Raw genomic sequence first — 17,184 nt, forward strand, 5'->3', positions numbered from 1 at the left:
TCCAAATACTCTTTTATCCCTAGACTTCTTAAGCCCAGATATCTCAATGGTCCTACATTTCTGGAAATGAGAAAGAGCTTGTCATGTCACTCCTTTCTAGAAAAATAATTCTATATGTTTCAACTTGGTTCTTTATGGTAGGTCGACCTTCAACTAAAAACTTGCTGTTGTTGCTTGTAAGTAATATTATATCTGTGTATTGCCTCCTTGCAAGAAACACTCTGTGTGGACTTTGATTGGGCAAAAGTCATTCCTGCAAGGTCTGACAAACTGTCATTGATGCCACCTAGTGGCAAAACTAGTTGGATATTGGAATTCTGGAAAAACATTCAGCATTTGCCCCTCCTTGCAGGTGCATTGAACTGCAGCACAGTAGTTACTGCTGTTTGCAGCACTTCAGTTTTAGAGTTCATAAAATCAGTATCTGGACACCCCTAAAAACACAGTGCCAATCAGTGACAGAGAGGAGGAGAAGCACCACAAAACACATTTATTTTTGTTTTATTAGGGTGAAAACTGAATCAGCATACCCAATAACACATGGCACAACCATTCATGTGCTCAGAGCTTGGGCATTTTTTCTTTTCCCACCAGAAAAACACTCTGGCAAGAGGTACAACCCGTTCCAAATACTGCAAAATAGCACCACAGGGAGAGACTGAAGGAAACCTCAGCCCCAACCTAACAGGACAGGGTGCATTTCCCAATTACCTCACGCTGGGCTCACCCTTCTCATTACCTGACCCAAAGAATTATCCTAAAGGAACCCATGCCTATTTTTCCAGGACAGTCCTGATGCTATTTGGGCCCTGCTATGAATGCCAGTGTTACCACATTCAGCAGAATGAGGCTGATGCCTATTTTTAGTATTGCTTCCACTGGAGAAGCCCAAGAATCAGCACCTGCTTCCTCTGGGCACTCTGTCAAACACCCTTCTCCCAGCAAGTGAGGGGGAGGAAGAGGCTGAATCGATCTGCACACCTCCGTTTTGCACCACCAAGTTCCCAAAAACACAGGAAATAAACCCCTCTTGTTATAAACTGTGGTAAATGTAAACATTTTCTTAAGAAAGGATGCTCTCTAATGTTTGATCTTCATATATTTCAAGGCTGATCAACAAGAAAGGTTTTTCTTTCCTCCTGAAAACAGAGCAGCCAACAAGCTCTAAGTGGTGTCACAAATTAATTGTCAGTAGAATTGCCTTGTAAAGGCTTAGAGTCCAACGTGTTTCCATGACCTCAGACCTAGGGGGAGCTTGGGAAGAAGGATGCACCACAGATAGTGGACACAACACAGAATTTACAGGCCACAAGGACATTTGGCAGAACTCACAAGATAAGAAAGAAACTAATAAAGACAACTCAACGACTGTGCTGAATCAGCTCCAACTCGGTAAAAGGCAATTCTGGCAGGGCGAGATCCCGACCACTGACCCAAGAAATCCACCGACTCCAAACAGATAAACACTGAGCATGCAGGCTAATCAGCATGAGAAGCGAGAGAATCATTAACCAATAGAAGATAGAGTACTAATTAATAAGAGAACTATGTAACTTCTAGTCGGTGTACAAACCTTGTGGGGAGTGGCTGAAGGCGCAGGAGGTGCCTGCTCTGGTTTGGAGGAGGCTCAGGGGGAGCCTCATCTCTCCACATCTCTCTCAGCTCCCTGGAAGGAGGCTGTAGGTGGGGATCGGTGACTTCTTCCAGGTAACAGGGGACAGGATGAGAGGCGTTAGCTGTGCCAAGGCACGTTTAGGCTGGATAGTAGGAAGAATTTCTTCACAGGAGGGGTAATCAGACATTGGAATGGGCTGCCCAGGGAGGTGGTGGGATCACCGTTCCCGGAGGTGTTTGAGGAAAGGCTGGATGTGGCACTCAGCGCCATGGTCTATTGACACGGTGGTGTTCTGTCACAGGCTGGACTTCATGTCATGTTAAAGGTCTTTTCTAACCTAATTGTTTTTGTGATTCTGCAATGCCTGTGTGCGCTACAATGTTTAAACACTAAAAAAAAAGTTGCGATAGTTGGCGTGCTCCTTTTGCTGAGCGGCACCGAGCACGCAGGCTTGCGCAACCCTAAACAAATACCCAGCTCTCTCTCTCGAGCTGGCTGCAGACGGCGAGGCGAGGGATGTGATCCGGCGGTGCCGGTGCCGGTGCCGGTGCCGGTGCCGGTGCCGGTGCCGGTGCCGGTGCCGGTGCCGGCCCGGCCGAGCCCGCCGAGCTCCCTGCCGCCCGCGCTCCCTCAGCGCCCCGCGCGCCCCGCCCGCATGCGCGGTGCCGCAGCGCCCGCCGGAGGGGGCGGCGCGGCCGAGCCCGTGCCCGGCTCCGCGCCGGGGTGGAACCGCTCCCTCACACACGGACGCGCCGCAGCGCCGGTCCCGCCGGGCACATCGGCTCCCCCGCCGCTCCCCGCGGCCGGCAGCCGAGGCCCTCCCTCCCCTCCCTGTCCTCCGGCAGGCTGAGGGGACAGGGGAGCCCGGTCCGTGCCGCGGCGGAGGGGCTGAGGGGGCAGCAGAGCCGCGTTCCCCGCTGCTCTCCCCGTGCTTTTCCACCGCAGGGAAAGAGCGTCCCTGTCCCAGCCCGTGCCCTGGCAGGAAGCGGGATCCCCCTGCCCTCGCCCCTGCCCTTTGCTCCGCCGGGCGGAGGGTGAGTCAGGCTCCTGGCAGGTGGGAACAGAGGCTGCTCCTGCCTCCAAGGGAAAGCGGGGGCACTGTCGCTCCCTCTCCTGCTTTCTCTCCCCGCAGGTGGCGGGGCTGGACCTTCGGCGAGCCCTCGGGCCTGTGAAGCTCCGGGCATGGCTGTCGGCGGGCTCGGGAGCTCCCTGCTGCTGATGTCCGGCGTGGTGGTGACCGTGGGGCTGTGCCGGAGGCTGGCCCGGCGCCGGCTGCGCTCCCGCCCGCTCCTCTTCGCTTTCCTTGTGGAGATGTTCAGCACCTTCCAGATCTGCGCCTGCACGAACGAGCTCAGCCTGCTCGGCAACGTGGAGCCGAAGCCGCACACCGCCCTCACCCTCACCTACGGCTTCACCGTCCTGCACGGCCTGACGCTCGCCGGCAGCGCATGCAATCCCTGCGGGACCCTGCAGCCCATGTGGGGCGGCGGCACATCGCCCACCATGGGGGCACTCAAGATCGCCGCTCAGTTCGCGGCTGCACTGCTCGCCAGGGTGGTCATGCACTTTATCTGGAGTCTGGAGATGGCAGAGCCGCATCTCGGAGCGCTCTCGCAGGGCTGCAGCAGCCCCATGCAGACTACAGAGATGCAGGCGTTCTGCATAGAACTGCTCTTTTCTGTCGTTTTCCAGCTGGCCGTCCTGCGAGCCGAAAGTGTTAATCCCAAATACAGAGTCCATTTGATTGCTCTTCTCATCACCATGCTCGTGTATGCAGGTTAGTCTTTTTTTTTTTTTCTTTTTTCTTCTGTTCCTGCAATAAAGTTGTAATGGAAGGGGTTCTTACTGTTTTCTTAGAAATGTTAAGATGCAAAATGCTTTTTCTTAAATTAGACTTTCCTGGATGATTTCTTCATGTGTCGGCCTACATATGCAAAGTTCATTTGGCGTTTATATAAAGTTTGCCTGGTTGCATTCCAGGCAGGTAGGGAGTTAAGAATTAAATGAGTTATGCAGTTAAAGGGATGTCAAGTCTGCAAGTACATATGGCTAAGTGTTAAAATATCTCAGTGAAGGATTGTTTCATAATCTTAACTATTTATGCAGCGTGAGAGATTTCATACTATGTGCTCTGATTACTAAATGACATTGGGAGAGCACCACTGGCTGCATCAGGAGAAAGTGCTGATTGAGCAACAGCAGAATACAGACTGGTAATATGGAAACTCTGCATTTAAATAATGCATAATTCATATCAGTGCAATTTATTTAGCTACTTCCTTAAATCACAAGTGGGAATGGTTGTGGAATGCATACAGAAATAATACCTCATGAGACCAAATGTAAAAAAAGGGGGAAAAAATAGGTGCCTGTTTTATTAGAGTCTCCCTTGTCTGTAATGCCATGTGTGTCTGTATCCCTGCCTTTCACTACCTGATTGTCACCTCCTGCTTCCCAGAGCTGGGACGCTGTCACCTGTGCATCCTCTCTGGACCAATGGGAAGGGAGAGGTGAGGGGAGTCAGTCTGAACGTTCTTCTGACTGTTGATGTTCCCTTTTGTCCCCACCGAAGTGACAAGAGTTGTTAGGTCACTTGAGGACTGCCCTGCAGGGAGTCCTTCTCCTACTGGCAAGGAGATTGTGTGGCTTAGAGAGGTGAAACAGATGATTACAGAACTTTTACTGTTGCTACTGCTCCCACCACAGAAAAAGTCATCTAAGGAATTAGCAAATCCCTTTGAGAGAGGGAGATAACTTCTCTTACCTGCAAACATCCAGGATGTCATTGATGCCTTGTCCTAAAGGTTTAGCTGTATTAATGCTATTTAACATAATAGCATCTAGAACAGTGTACAGTCACATTTTCAGATATAGTAATGTGAAAATCTTTACTCATTATCTTCAGCTGAAATTAGTCAATACCTGAAAGATATATTAAGTAATACCTAAAAGTCGGCGGGGAATTTTGGGAATTAACTTAGCAATTTGAACTACTTTCTAAAAGCAGAAGCAAGGTGTCAGTGCATTTGAGGACATTAAAGATATTTCTGAGCTGCTTGGTGAAAGTGTAGCCAAGTATCCTCCTCCCTCTTCTACAAGCACAGAAATCTGGACTCCTGATTCCTAACATTCTTCTCCTACTTAGCAAAGAGTCATATAAAATAATATATATCATACTGCCTTTCTTTTAGCTAATCCATACAAGAAGTCACCCCCAGTCACTGGCCAGGTTCCTATCTTTTCCTAGCAGGAGAAGGCTCAGTGTGCCACGTGAAGGCTGAGTGTACCAAGTGCCCTTCTGTGCCATAAACTTGGGGCTCTCTGGTGCAATCGATCTGCACGTACTTCTAGGAAACCTCAGACCTCTCTTGCACAACACCCTGTGCTACCTGGACATTTTTCTTTGCATTTCTTTTAAACTAAAATCTACTTGTCTACTGTAAAAATATAAATGTATTCAGATGCTGTCATAGCTGAGGCAGTAATGAGGAGCCTGGTAAGTGGCCATGGATGATGGCTGCTGCACATATACCAGATATCCTGTGGATCTCATGGCATTGCCCTAACCATGTCTGTCCCACCTCTACTTCTTACATGCAGTAGGGAGAGTCACTTACAAATCAGGTGTCACAAGTAGTGGCCTCCAGCAGGGTGAGTTCTCATCTGCAGGCTGTGATGACAGACAGATGCATAATTTAGCTGGGTTGGATCATTATCAGGAAATCTTCTGCACTTCTTTGTTTATTGCTTATAGGTCTGCCATGCACCTTACTCCAACAAATAACATCAGGTTATACAGTGTGTTCAAAATTACAAGCTGTTATTTTTGTTTTTCTTATACTTTTTAGTATTTTAAAATATTTGGATTTTTTTTTTTATATTTAGCCCTACACAAACCTAATTTTTATAGTAGTATTGTACTGTACACAAAAGCTCCAATACTGCTTCATTCTTTTTTCTACTAAATAAAGGAAAAAAAAAAAGAACAGCATGTCTTTACATATTACCATTAATAATGATTCATTAGCTAAGTATACAGACCATATACAAGATGGTAAAGAATATTTTTGCATAATACCTTTGGGAAAGTACTTATTTGGGGATTAAAAAAATGCACCTTCTGAGGGCTTTTTTCCTTTACAGGTAGCATTACAATTAAGTCAGAATCATATGAAATTGGTTAGATATTTCTGAGCCTAACAAGGTACATATGACATACATATTTTTAATTCTGAGTTTCTTCCTAATTTTTTTTTCCTTTAACAAAGGCAAAAAGGTAAAATTTTTCATGCACTGTGTGGCATTACTTCCCCTTTTAAAGTTTTTATGCACGCCCCATCAAAGAGATTACACCTCTTCTGCCATAAAATAATTTGTCTTTTCTGGTACACAGACTGAGGTGTTAAATGAATAATTTTAAGTAAGATTATAGTGGTGCCCCTGGTCTATGGTTGATATTCCAGTAGTTATAAGTAATAAATATTGAAGAAATACAGCAGTTAAAACTCTGTCTAATGCTTAATGTTCATCAACCGCATCCCGAGAGTGGAATTCTGTTTTCAACTGTATGCTTGTGGATATAAAAGCAGAAACAGTGGAGTCATAAATAGATTAAAGCAAAGTAAATTATTGTAGCTGGGCTTCCTGGCAACCGTGGACATTGCTAATATGTCAGTGTGCAGAAAAACAGACTGCACAGTAAATCTGACTTATTCTTGAGAACAAGTGTAAAACCACAGTAAACTGAGTAGGCAAACAAAGATTAAAATTTTCCTGAACTATAATAACAGTAAAATAAATAATAAGGAGAATATGGAAAGAAAAATACAGAAGAGAATGACAAAGACCTTACTAAAACTTTGGATAAATTATTGCACAGTCGTAGCAAATGAGGATTACAGCAGCAGGTTTTTGTACAAAGGGTGGGTTCAAAGCTCATACAAGCTTATTTGGGGAGAAGTCAAGAATAAGCTGTAAGGAATTATATAGATGCAATTATAGAATATTTTATGGGAATAGGTTAATAGATAAAACAGGTATGGGGTGGTAAGTAGCTAACAGCACAGGAATACAGGTAATTTAGCTATGAGTAATGCTTTTTCTGCAGAATTGCAAAGAGAGAAAAATCATACGTCAGAATTAAACACACTTAGCTCCAGGTTCATCTGCAGTGTAATTATAATTTAGTCCCCAGTGTAATGTGCTTGGATCTTGTTATTTAGAAAATATTTAGGCATCTGAAATCAGAGGCAAGGAAAGATGCTTGGCTTCCTTCTACAAGACAGTGGAGTGGCACTTGCTTTCCTTTTCTTTGAACAACATATAGATTTTTCCCACAGTTCTTATACCATGTGAAAATCTTAACATTCTGTACATTGATATAATAATATTAGTATTCTTATAAGAAAGTATAGAGGTCAGCTTAGTAAGAACATTACTTGACAGCTTTTTATCTTGCATATATGTTTCACGAGGCTGTAATGTAATGACTTATGTAATTTCTGTCTCCTCTAAAATCATGATACAGAAATAGCTTCTAGCTATTCTAGCTTTATCAATAGAAACATTCAGCATTGGCCAGACCTATCTCTTTAAAGAATATTTGCTAGAAAGAGATAAAGGAAGTTATAGCTCACCCTTTGCATGTTTTAAAGCCTTTGAGAAAACGGTTAAAATGTTTACTGTGTCATCAGGTGAATAACTTCAGAAGAGTTTTACCTATTCAAACTGTTTCTGCTAATACATTTTATTGCAGGATGTAGATCTCTTGTAGTAATGGTGCATTTGAATTTAAAGTAAATATTAAGAAAGATGGTTTGATTTCATGCTGTTTACATCCTATTGCAGGTGGAAATCTCACAGGAGCAATATTTAACCCAGCACTGGCTTTTTCATTACATGCAGATTGTTTCTATGACAAATTTTTGAGTTACTCACTAGTATATTGGATAGCACCATGCTTAGGTAAGTTCTTCATACTTTATGTGTTTGAGAAAGTGCTATTTAGTACATGGTTCATAAATCAAGAAGTAAATGTTCTTTATTTGAGAGTGCTTGATTTTTGCACTAAACTAACCCAGAAAACAGTAAATTATAATGTATGTGTTGAAGTAATTCAGAATTGTGGTTTCATTTTGCAAATGCAGGCTGTGTATTTTAAACTTTTTTTAATGCTCTATGTAGAGTCCCTGCAGCATGGTTTAGTGAATTATGGAATCATTTGGATTGGGAAGGACCTTTAAAGATCATGTGGTCCGCACCTGAAAGTAAATATCAGTCAGATTAACTTAAAAAAGAGAAACATACTGGTTACCACACAGTGTCTGTCTTGTGTTGTGATAGTTTACAAAAACATGGAGATGATAAATTGTTTTAAAAAACCTACCCACAGGTATTAGGACAAGTGCCTTAAATATGCTTTCTCAATTACCATTTTATGATATCAAATCTTTAATCCCCATAGTGTCTAAACTTTGCAGTTCTCATCCTGTGTTTTTCCCCTAGTCACTGTTGGACATGGTCTGCTCTTAGTTTAAGAATAAGAAGTGTTAGCAACCAGGTTTTTTTTCTAACTTAAGTTATGGTTTTAATTTGGAAGCTATTGATTTTGACTTCTAGCTGTGTGCAGATGAAAATGCTCCATGTGATACTCCACACTGTTGTTTGTTTACAGTTGGTCCCTACAAATCTTGAGCTTTCTGCTTAGGGTATATAAAGAAGCAGTCTGCTAATCCCAAGTTCTTTCATGACTGTTAATCCTATTAGAAGGTACAACAGTGATGAAGGCACAGCAGGATGTAAAACATACACAGGAAACACTGGAAAGGGCTCCTGTTATGACCAAAAACTTCCTTTTTTGAGTTCACGTCTGTGCATGTTCTACTTGCCTTGGCTCTCAGTCAGCTGCAAACAAAGACGGAAGTTTAAACTTCCAACTAAAATTCACTTTAATATAATCTTGCTGAATTAGATCTCTAAACAGGATGACTAAACAACAGAGTAAGCTTGATAACTGTTCAATGAGTAATTAGTAAAATGCCATAGGCAAAGCTGATCAGCATTGGTCAGGTTCTGACAGACCACATATTTCTCACAGTTCAGCTTTAGCTTTCATTAACTGATTTCAACCTCATAACCATTTAAAGATTTTCCAGGTTGTAAGTATGTGGGATTTAGTCCTTTGGCACGTGATTTAAAGAAATAGGAGGCATTCTGAAACCCCATGTTCTACTTACATGCCAAGATGTGTCCTGCAGAACAGCTTTGCAGAAAACTTCCAGATGATTTTTGATGTAAGAAAATCAACTGTTATTAACTGAAATGGACCCATGACTTGAGAAACTTAGAATGTCATTAGGAAGCAATGTTACATTTCTGTAAAAATTCATAAACAGTGGTTTGTCATTAGTTAACATCTAGAATATACATAGAGAATACACTGAATGCTGTCTCTAGATTTATGAGGGGAAGGAACTCCTCCAGACTGAGCAGTTGTAAAGATGTGAATACTCAAGACACGTCACTTCTTGCAGTGTCACTACTGTAGCCAACATTTAGTGACAGATCTCAGAACTGTGGATCACCTGAAGGACTGAGTAATCTACTGGTCATAAGAATATCTCATTACAGAACAAGGATGTTTCATGGATACATTTAAGAGACCTTATAAATGAAGAATTTTAAACAAATATAGTGTCTGAGGTAGAAGTATAGAGAAGATTGCTGTGTTTGAAAACTGAATTGATGAATGCACGAGTGCAAATCTACAAATCTTAATATGAAGTGAACTTTTTCTGACACTTTTTGAAAATAAGAAAAGAATAGGAATATATTTTTTTCTTTCATGATTGGACAAAATGATGAGGCATCTAGGAAAATGACCTGTTAGGATGATAAATTCTTGTGGAAACAACCCCTAAGCAGAATCATGAAAGATGATGAAGGAAGGAATATTTTAAATTCAAATGTAACAGCTACTTTCAGAATCCATGTGTTAGCAGAAGTGCTGTTTCAGACTTCCTAGAAACTGGCAGAGTCACAGTGACATGCTAATCTGATGTCTTACTTCTTCCAACATCAGCCTCTTAGATGTTTAAATTACTTTGTTCTTACAAGGGGAAACCCTTTCAGAAGGGTTCTTTTGTGTTTTGCTGTAATAACTACCTCACAGTAGAGCCATGGACTAACATCATGAAACTTAAAATTGCCAGTAGAAAGTGCAATATATTCTCATTTATGGCTGTAGCAAAAATCCATGAGGGCAAGGATAATGGAGAGCGTTCAGTATATAACTGAGTTCTGATCTGGCTGTGCACACATTGTAAACAATGTTAGAAAGGACACTTGGAAGAAGAGGAAGATTATCACTTTTACAAGACAAGGATGAAATGGAAGTTTTCTTTTATGATAAACAAATCTACTGGTGGCTTATGGTCTTTCAGGAATTTAATCTTGAAGCTGTAGTTAATGACTCATTTTTCAAAATAGCTTCACTGATGTTCTGGTGAAGGTGATTGTCCAGCAGCATTAAACTCTGGATTCCTGCAATAAACATAGATGCCAGCAAGTGTTTATAACTGAGCACAGGCAGGCCTAAGTTCTGCATTGTGAACGCAGACTAAGTAAGGACAAGTGGAACAAAGATGGTTTCTGTTTTACTGCCAAAGGAATTCATGTTAGTTGTCCAGGCATGATTATACCATCAGTAATGGTGGGGACTGAGATAATGCTGCTCTTTCAGTTACCAGGGTGATGGCAGCTATGAATGGAAGAGTTGGTGACAAGACAGTCATAAGGTCAATAAAATTAAATGCTCTTTCCTAGACAGGTGTCAGCTTAGCACATCATGGAATTGTATTGTAAAGTGAGGGACATTAAAGACCATCCAGTTCCAACCCCCCTGCTAGGGGACACCTTCCACTAGACCAAGATGCTCAAAGCCATCCAGCCTGGCCTAGCCTCCTGCTACATTTCTAACACTATAAAACCAGAATTGAGGCCCCTTGCTTTAGATCAGTTTTACTAGAAAGACTAATACTATTCCTTAGAAAGTGTCACTTAGCAGTAGATGTAAATGGAGGAAGCAAGCAAGGGAGAAGGCAACAGGTGAGACTTTGACCTTTCTGCTCAGAGGAAAGGCTATTCTGAGGCTGCCAGCAAGTTCAGAACACTTAAGCAAAGAAACAAGAATTCCAAGTCTGTGTGCAGTGAAGTGTTCAGTATCTCAGGGACTTCCAAGCAAAGGGGGTTTTCAACAAACAACTGGAAAAAAAACTACTCCTACTACTCCAGAACCCAGTCCTCATAGGGGTTTTCAGCTCCACAGATATCACCTGACAGAGTGAAAACTCTTATGCAATGAGTAGATGCAATCCATGAAGTTCCTAGAAACTGTCAGTAATTATGTCTAATTCAAATACTAAAGGGTCAGGGAGTGGTAATGCTGAACTGGACCACTTATAGAGAAGAAAGGGTCCTGAATGTGGCCACTTGGGTTGTAGTCCTCACAAGAGTTCAGGGTGCAGAGGAAGACTGGGAAGGTAAATAGCAGAGCTGTCCAGACTTTGGACTTCAAAACAAAATTCTGCTTATTTAGGGAATTGCTGTGTTGGTACTAATTCCCTTGGAAGCTGCTATAAATGGGAAAAGGTGATTTTTACAAAAAGCTCATGAGAGCTCAGTAATAGATTTAGATGTGCAGAAGGAATCTGTCACATAGTGTTAGACTGGGAATTTGGACAAAAAGCTTTTCCCTGCTGGCTAGACAAAGAGCTTCCCTACAACGAAGGAGAACATGTAAGAAGTTGAAACTGGGACAGCCAGCAAAGGAGGAGTATAAGAGCTTTGCACAGGCACTTGGAAACAAAGTCAGGAAGGTTAGAGGTCAGCTGGAACTAAGAGCAGGGATGTGCAGAGTTACTAATACACTAATCACAAAAAAAGTCCAGAGAAAATGCAGGTCGATCAGTGGATGGGGGAGACAACCTAGTGATGGATGGCATGGAAAAGGCTGAGGTACCACTCAGTCTTCCCAAGCAAAATTTGCTCCCAAACATCTGTGTAAATCAGTAAGGTTTTGGAAAGGAAGCAATAAATAGGGAATAATAAATAGGAATGACATATGTGATTGTGAATGCATTGACTCTAGTGGGATTTGCCTAGAAATGAAGATAGAGTTGGCCAGTGCTGGAATTGTCCTTAATTTATGAGAAGGTACAGGAGTTGGAGGAGGTTCCTGCCTGCTTTTGAGAAGGAGGAGAGAGAAGCCAAATACCATAAGCTAATTGTTCTCACTTAGTCAGTGGGAAGATGGTGGAGTATCTAGTCTTGGAATCCATTTCCAACCATGTAAACAACACAAAGATAAACACAGGAACAGTCAACACAGACTTAGTGAGGGTAATCCATGCTTGACCAGCTTGGATGCCTTCTGTGATGAATGCATGTGGGAATGAAGAAGGAGCACTAAGGCTTTTGATACCACCTCCCAAAGTGGAGACACACAAAAAGAATGTTAGATGGAATAAAGATTGGCTAAAGCATTGACCTCAAACTGTCATAATCAATGGGTTGACACCTGGCTGGTGGCCAATACCATGCAGAGTATGCTGGTCAGTACTGGGAGTTCATACTCCCCAGTATGTTTACCAGGGACCCAAATTGAAGTTTGGTTCACAACAGTTTGGTCTCTCTGCAAGAAAAAGCACGATTCAGCAGTTTGGGATTCAGTAGCACTTCTGCAGAGGGATTTCCACAGGCTGCAATGGTGGGCTGAGACCATCAACATGAGATTCAACAAGACCAAGTGCTGGGTTCTATGCTTTGGCCACAACAACCTCATCAGGGCTGCAGGCTGGGATCAGAGTGGTTGGAAAGGGGCCCAGCAGAAAGGGACCTGGGGTTGCTGGTTGACAGCAGCTGAACATGAGCCAGCTGTGCTCAGGTGGCCAAGAAGGCCAATGGCACCTGGCCTGTATCAACAATAGTGTGACCAGCAGGACCAGGGCAGTGACTGGACTCAGCTGTACTCAGCACTGGTGAGGCCACACCTTGAGTGCTGGGTCCAGTTCTGGGCACCTCGGTTCAGCAAGGACATTGAGGTGCTGGAGTGGGTCCAGGGAAGGGCAGCAGAGCTGGTGAAGGGTTTGGACCACAAGTCCTGTGAGGAGTGGCTGAGGGAGCTGGAGTTGTTTAACCATTAGGGAGGACTCTACTACTCTCCACAAATGCCTGAAAGGAGGCTGCACCTGGGGCAGGAGAGGTGTCAGTCTCTTCTCCCAAGTGATGGGATTAGAAGACATAGGCATAAGATGTCCCAGGAGAGGTTTAGGTTGGACATTTGAAAGAATTTCTTCACTGAAAGCATGATTAGATATTGGAAAGAACTGCCCAGGGAGGTGTTGGAGTCACTGCTCCTGGAGGTGTTTAAGGAAAGATGGGATGTGGCACTCAGTGCCATGATCTATTGCCATGGTGGTGTTTGGTCACAGGCTGGACTCTGTGGTCTCACAGGGCTTTTCCAAATAAATTGATTCTGTGATTATTGCCTCCTTCTACTCAATGCCTGTGAGGTAATATCTGGAACATGGGTGGTTTCAAGAGCAATGTTTCAAAAACAGGATCCAGTCAGTGGAGGACCACAAAGACAATGAAGGGCCTAGAGTACCTAATCTAAGATGGGTGGCTGAGGGAACTGGACTTGTTTAGGCTGCAAAAATAAGATGAAAGTGTGTTTTAAGCCTGTTTAAGTGTTTCAAGCAGTATTTCAAGAGTAGTTACAAGAGATTAACCATTCTTTTCAGCAACAAGCAAGGCCACAAACAGGGCCATGGGAAGTTCAGTTTAGACTCCAGGAAAACATTCAGGAGGAAGGGTGCAGCAATACTGAAATTAGTTTCCTGGAGAAATGCTACAGTCTCCAGCATGGATGTTTTTGGAACTCAGCCGGGGAAAGTTTCACTGACCCATTCAGCATAGGCAAAGTCCTGCAATGAGTGGCAGACTGGACTAAACAGAACCCCTTTCAATAAGCTTTTTTTGTGATCTAAGAAGTTTCATAAATACAAGCTTACGTGTGGGCAGCACCATCAAGCAGGGTCCTCATCGTCTCTGAAAGAGTAAACTGATTTTTTTTCCTGCAGTACAAAAAAAGGTCATAATAAGCTGTATTTGGATGCCCTTTGGGGTCCCTTCCAACTTGAGATAGAAGTCTCTTTGTGAGAATTGTACACTTTCTATAATGTTACCATTTTTTCAGCTTCAGAATAAACCCTAAATTAAAAGGATCTTCAAAAAAAAAAAAAGAACACTATCCTATACCCACTTGGCAGTACCTAAAAATCACATGGTTATCAAAAGAGATGCAGCTAACAAACTCAGGTGAGAGATGGAGGTTAAGCTGCTAGTTCAGTCATTTATACATCCAGCTGCAAAGGAGTCCTGATCAGGAACAGGAAGGTGCCTGTGTTGGCTTCAGCCAGCCAAACTCTGCCTTTGGCTTGGCTTACACAGATCAAAGCATTAACCATAATAAGGAAAACAAGATTATTAACTCACAGGGAGCACTTGAATAGCCTGTTGAAGCTTCCTTTGCAAAAAAGTACTGCTGTATTGTGTTAGACACTCAAATACTTGAACATAATGTTTATTTTCCACACCAGTACTGTCCTTTATAATAAAGGTCCTTTCTGTAACTTCTCATTTCAGGTACAATACTTGTGGCATTTATATGGGATGAACTCTTTCCTCGGTTATCCTGAGACATCAAATCCTGAAATTTGGGAGCACTACATTAAAAAATATTTTCAACATCTGCAGACAAAGCTTTCAGAGAACTGTTGACAGACTTCCGTGCCATCTTTATGCTGTATTTTCAGATTTCATGTTTGAAATATTTGACTTACCACTTTGTATTAAAATAATTATTTTGTAAATGCATATTGGGATTTTGGGAATATCTGCCACCATTTTCAGTTAAGCCATATGAATGTGAAGGACTGTTAAAACACAAACTTTGTCACTTTAGCCGTAAGTGCCATTTGCTGACCTTTATTAGCATGCAAAACTCATTTTAGAGAAATACCCTGTCCTTTCAAGGTTTGATTTTATTGGATTTCTTCCCACTGAAGGCACCTGCAAAAAGGGAGGTGAAGATTTCTTATACTGACATCATCATATTCCTACATCCCATATACCTACCTCTGAGAGGAAGAAAGGCTACCCTACTCCCTAGAAGAGTCTCCACAGCTCTCTTCTAGAGGCACCCTACACAAAATTAAAATGACAACAATGTATGAACAACATTGTTTTAGTAATATCTGAGTGCAGGTAAGTAACCCCTCACTTTCTTCCAGGAAGGCTCTGTTCCATCCTGTCCCATTGGAGATTTACCTTGGTTGGAAAAAACCATGGTAATAAAATACCATAAAATTCTGTACACACACATCAAATGGCATTTTAGGCAAAACCCTCTACATTTTATCAGCAATTACTGCTGCCTCTTCACACAGACAGTATACAGGGATGAATCATGCAGTACTCCAATTCGTCCTTCATTTTATGTAGCTCTTAACTTCTTTAAAAAACAAATGAATCTGCAGTGCAGGAGAATAAATAACAGAGATAAAAACTACAGGAAATCTACATACACAAGCATACTCTATAGCCTCAGCTGAGGCAAGCACCACTGATGGGTACTGTCTTCTGAAGCTCTGGCTTCTTCTTCTGGCTGCAGCTTAATTTTTAAACGTGCCAAAATATACGTCTCAAATTTAACAGAAAATTCAGTTTTTCTTTTTATGGTTACTTGGTTTGAAAAGAGAGATGCTGATAAATTCTACAAAGATCTCAGTATAATGTCCCTCGCCTCATCATCCAAGTCACCCTACAAACCATATTTTAAGAGAAAGGGAATCAGATGGGGGCTTTTCACAGTAAACTGATGAAGTCTTCAACAGCTACTATTGTCAGCTATCTTTTTTGCAAGAGTTGGGAAGTAAATATTTCCATGTAATTTCCTCCTTGTTGCAATAAAATCTTTTCTCATTTTTCAAGGTACCTGTAAGATTATATTGGAAAATTAAATCAACTGTATGAATGTGCTTTACATACAAGAGTCCTATCCATTACCCTGTATTCATTTATTAATAATAAAACAAATGAGCCTGCTAATATGCTGAAGAGAACTAGAACTGCTGGGTTATCATTCAGCAGCTCTTCGACAGTAGGGTGAGTAGATCTACCAAAGGAATCTTGTCCTTGTTAAAACTCTCCATGGCAAGGACCACACACCAGCACACTGAGCCTGAAAAGATGTGATCCTCTGAAAAAACATGTATTTTTATACCTTGTTCTGCTTCTAAAACAGATCCTTTTAGTGGTTTCTACCCTCCCTTTCTTGCTTTACTGCTATCTCTTTTACCTCCTTTTAAAGTGATCCATACCTAATAACTTTTCCCCCCCACTTTTTCACCTCATTTCTTACAGAAACAAGTCTTTCAAAATGTACATGATTTGATGTCTCCTCTGAAGCCACAGAATAAAGGTTTCAAAAATAAACCTCAGAACATAAAAATGGACAAAGAAAAGAGAAAACAGATATACAAACCTACAGGCAGCCAAGATTTGTTAGATTAGAGGCCCTACTTTCACATCATTTTCATGGCCTGCAAAAGCAAAGTCCATAAAGTGAAGAGGTCAGATCAGATCTGACTTCTCCATGTCTGCCTTGTTTATTTTGGCACAACATATAGTTTAAAGAAATTGGTACAAATCTGGATGATTAACAAGTAGTTGCTGTATTTATATGCACTAGAATAGAAACAATTTTTAGACAAGCCTTGAATTGACTAAATTACTGGAGAAAGGAAAAGAAAGAAGAGAGGGGAGAAGGGGAAGGGGAAGGGGAAGGGGAAGGGAAAGGGAAAGGGAACAGGGGAAAGGGAAAGGGAAAGGGAAAGGGAAAGGGAAAGGGAAAGGGAAAGGGAAAGGGAAAGGGAAAGGGAAAGGGAAAGGGAAAGGGAAAGGGAAAGGGAAAGGGAAAGGGAAAGGGAAAGGGAAAGGGAAAGGGAAAGGAAAGGGAAAGTAAAGGGAAAGGAGAAAGGAGAAAGGAAAGGGAAAGGGAAAGAAGCAGAAATAATGAAAAATACACATAAGCTAGGAACTGAAGAATTTAACTGGTTTTGGTAGTGCAGGCAAAAAGGAGTATTTTACATTTGAATCCCTAACAAAAACACGCACACACATGAATACATTAGTATGTATACAAAGGGGCTGGTAAAGATACTCCTGTAGAATGTCTTGTTGCATAACATGCTGAATACCTCATTTATTCAGCTATGTCAATAGTTCACAGCACTGTTAAGACATCCCTAATTTGACCTAACAAATATTCAACAAAGAGTGGTTATAATTATCAAGTAGCTTGGAACCAAATCACATCCTAATGCGTAAGCAGAGTGTAGGACCAGTAAACTGTTCATATACCAACACAGCAATATCTCCCCTCCTCCTCCTGAATCCCCCCAGAAAATCACTGTCAACTTCTAAGCAAAAGAAAATGGAAGAAGTTT

The 17,184-nt window shown here is 42.1% G+C and overlaps 2 protein-coding genes across 4 annotated transcripts in view; one reads left to right on the forward strand and one right to left on the reverse strand.

The window, feature by feature from the left end:
* Positions 1-1,659, reverse strand: part of PAK1 (p21 (RAC1) activated kinase 1) — a 95,711-nt gene extending 94,052 nt beyond the window's left edge. The window contains exon 1 of one of the 2 annotated variants that reach the window (XM_056505730.1): positions 1,574-1,659. The gene's annotated coding sequence lies outside the window, so the exon portion shown is untranslated. The remainder of the gene's footprint in view (positions 1-1,573) is intronic. The other variant, XM_056505700.1, reaches the window with a different exon arrangement.
* On the forward strand, positions 1,653-15,719 carry AQP11 (aquaporin 11). Of its 2 annotated transcripts, none has more exons than XM_056505758.1 (4): positions 1,653-1,707; positions 2,748-3,392; positions 7,463-7,579; positions 14,321-15,719. In XM_056505758.1, exons 2-4 carry the CDS (start codon positions 2,798-2,800, stop codon positions 14,371-14,373), a joined length of 765 nt encoding a protein of 254 aa, XP_056361733.1. In that variant the 5' UTR covers positions 1,653-1,707; positions 2,748-2,797; the 3' UTR covers positions 14,374-15,719. The 2 variants fall into 2 exon arrangements, with proteins under 2 accessions (XP_056361733.1, XP_056361743.1); XM_056505768.1 differs by lacking the exon at positions 1,653-1,707 and adding an exon at positions 2,571-2,649.
* Positions 15,720-17,184: the final 1,465 nt, after the last annotated feature.

This window comes from Oenanthe melanoleuca, chromosome 1 (genome assembly GCF_029582105.1).
Source record: "Oenanthe melanoleuca isolate GR-GAL-2019-014 chromosome 1, OMel1.0, whole genome shotgun sequence".
Lineage (NCBI taxonomy): Eukaryota > Metazoa > Chordata > Aves > Passeriformes > Muscicapidae > Oenanthe > Oenanthe melanoleuca.

Excerpts from the sequence above, each read along its gene's own strand:
- AQP11 (XM_056505758.1), top strand. The coding sequence starts at position 2,798 with ATGGCTGTCGGCGGGCTCGGGAGCTCCCTGCTGCTGATGTCCGGCGTG. Across the intron at positions 3,393-7,462 it reads CACCATGCTCGTGTATGCAG|GTGGAAATCTCACAGGAGCA; the intron begins GTTAGTCTTTTT and ends ATCCTATTGCAG. Across the intron at positions 7,580-14,320 it reads TTGGATAGCACCATGCTTAG|GTACAATACTTGTGGCATTT; the intron begins GTAAGTTCTTCA and ends TTCTCATTTCAG.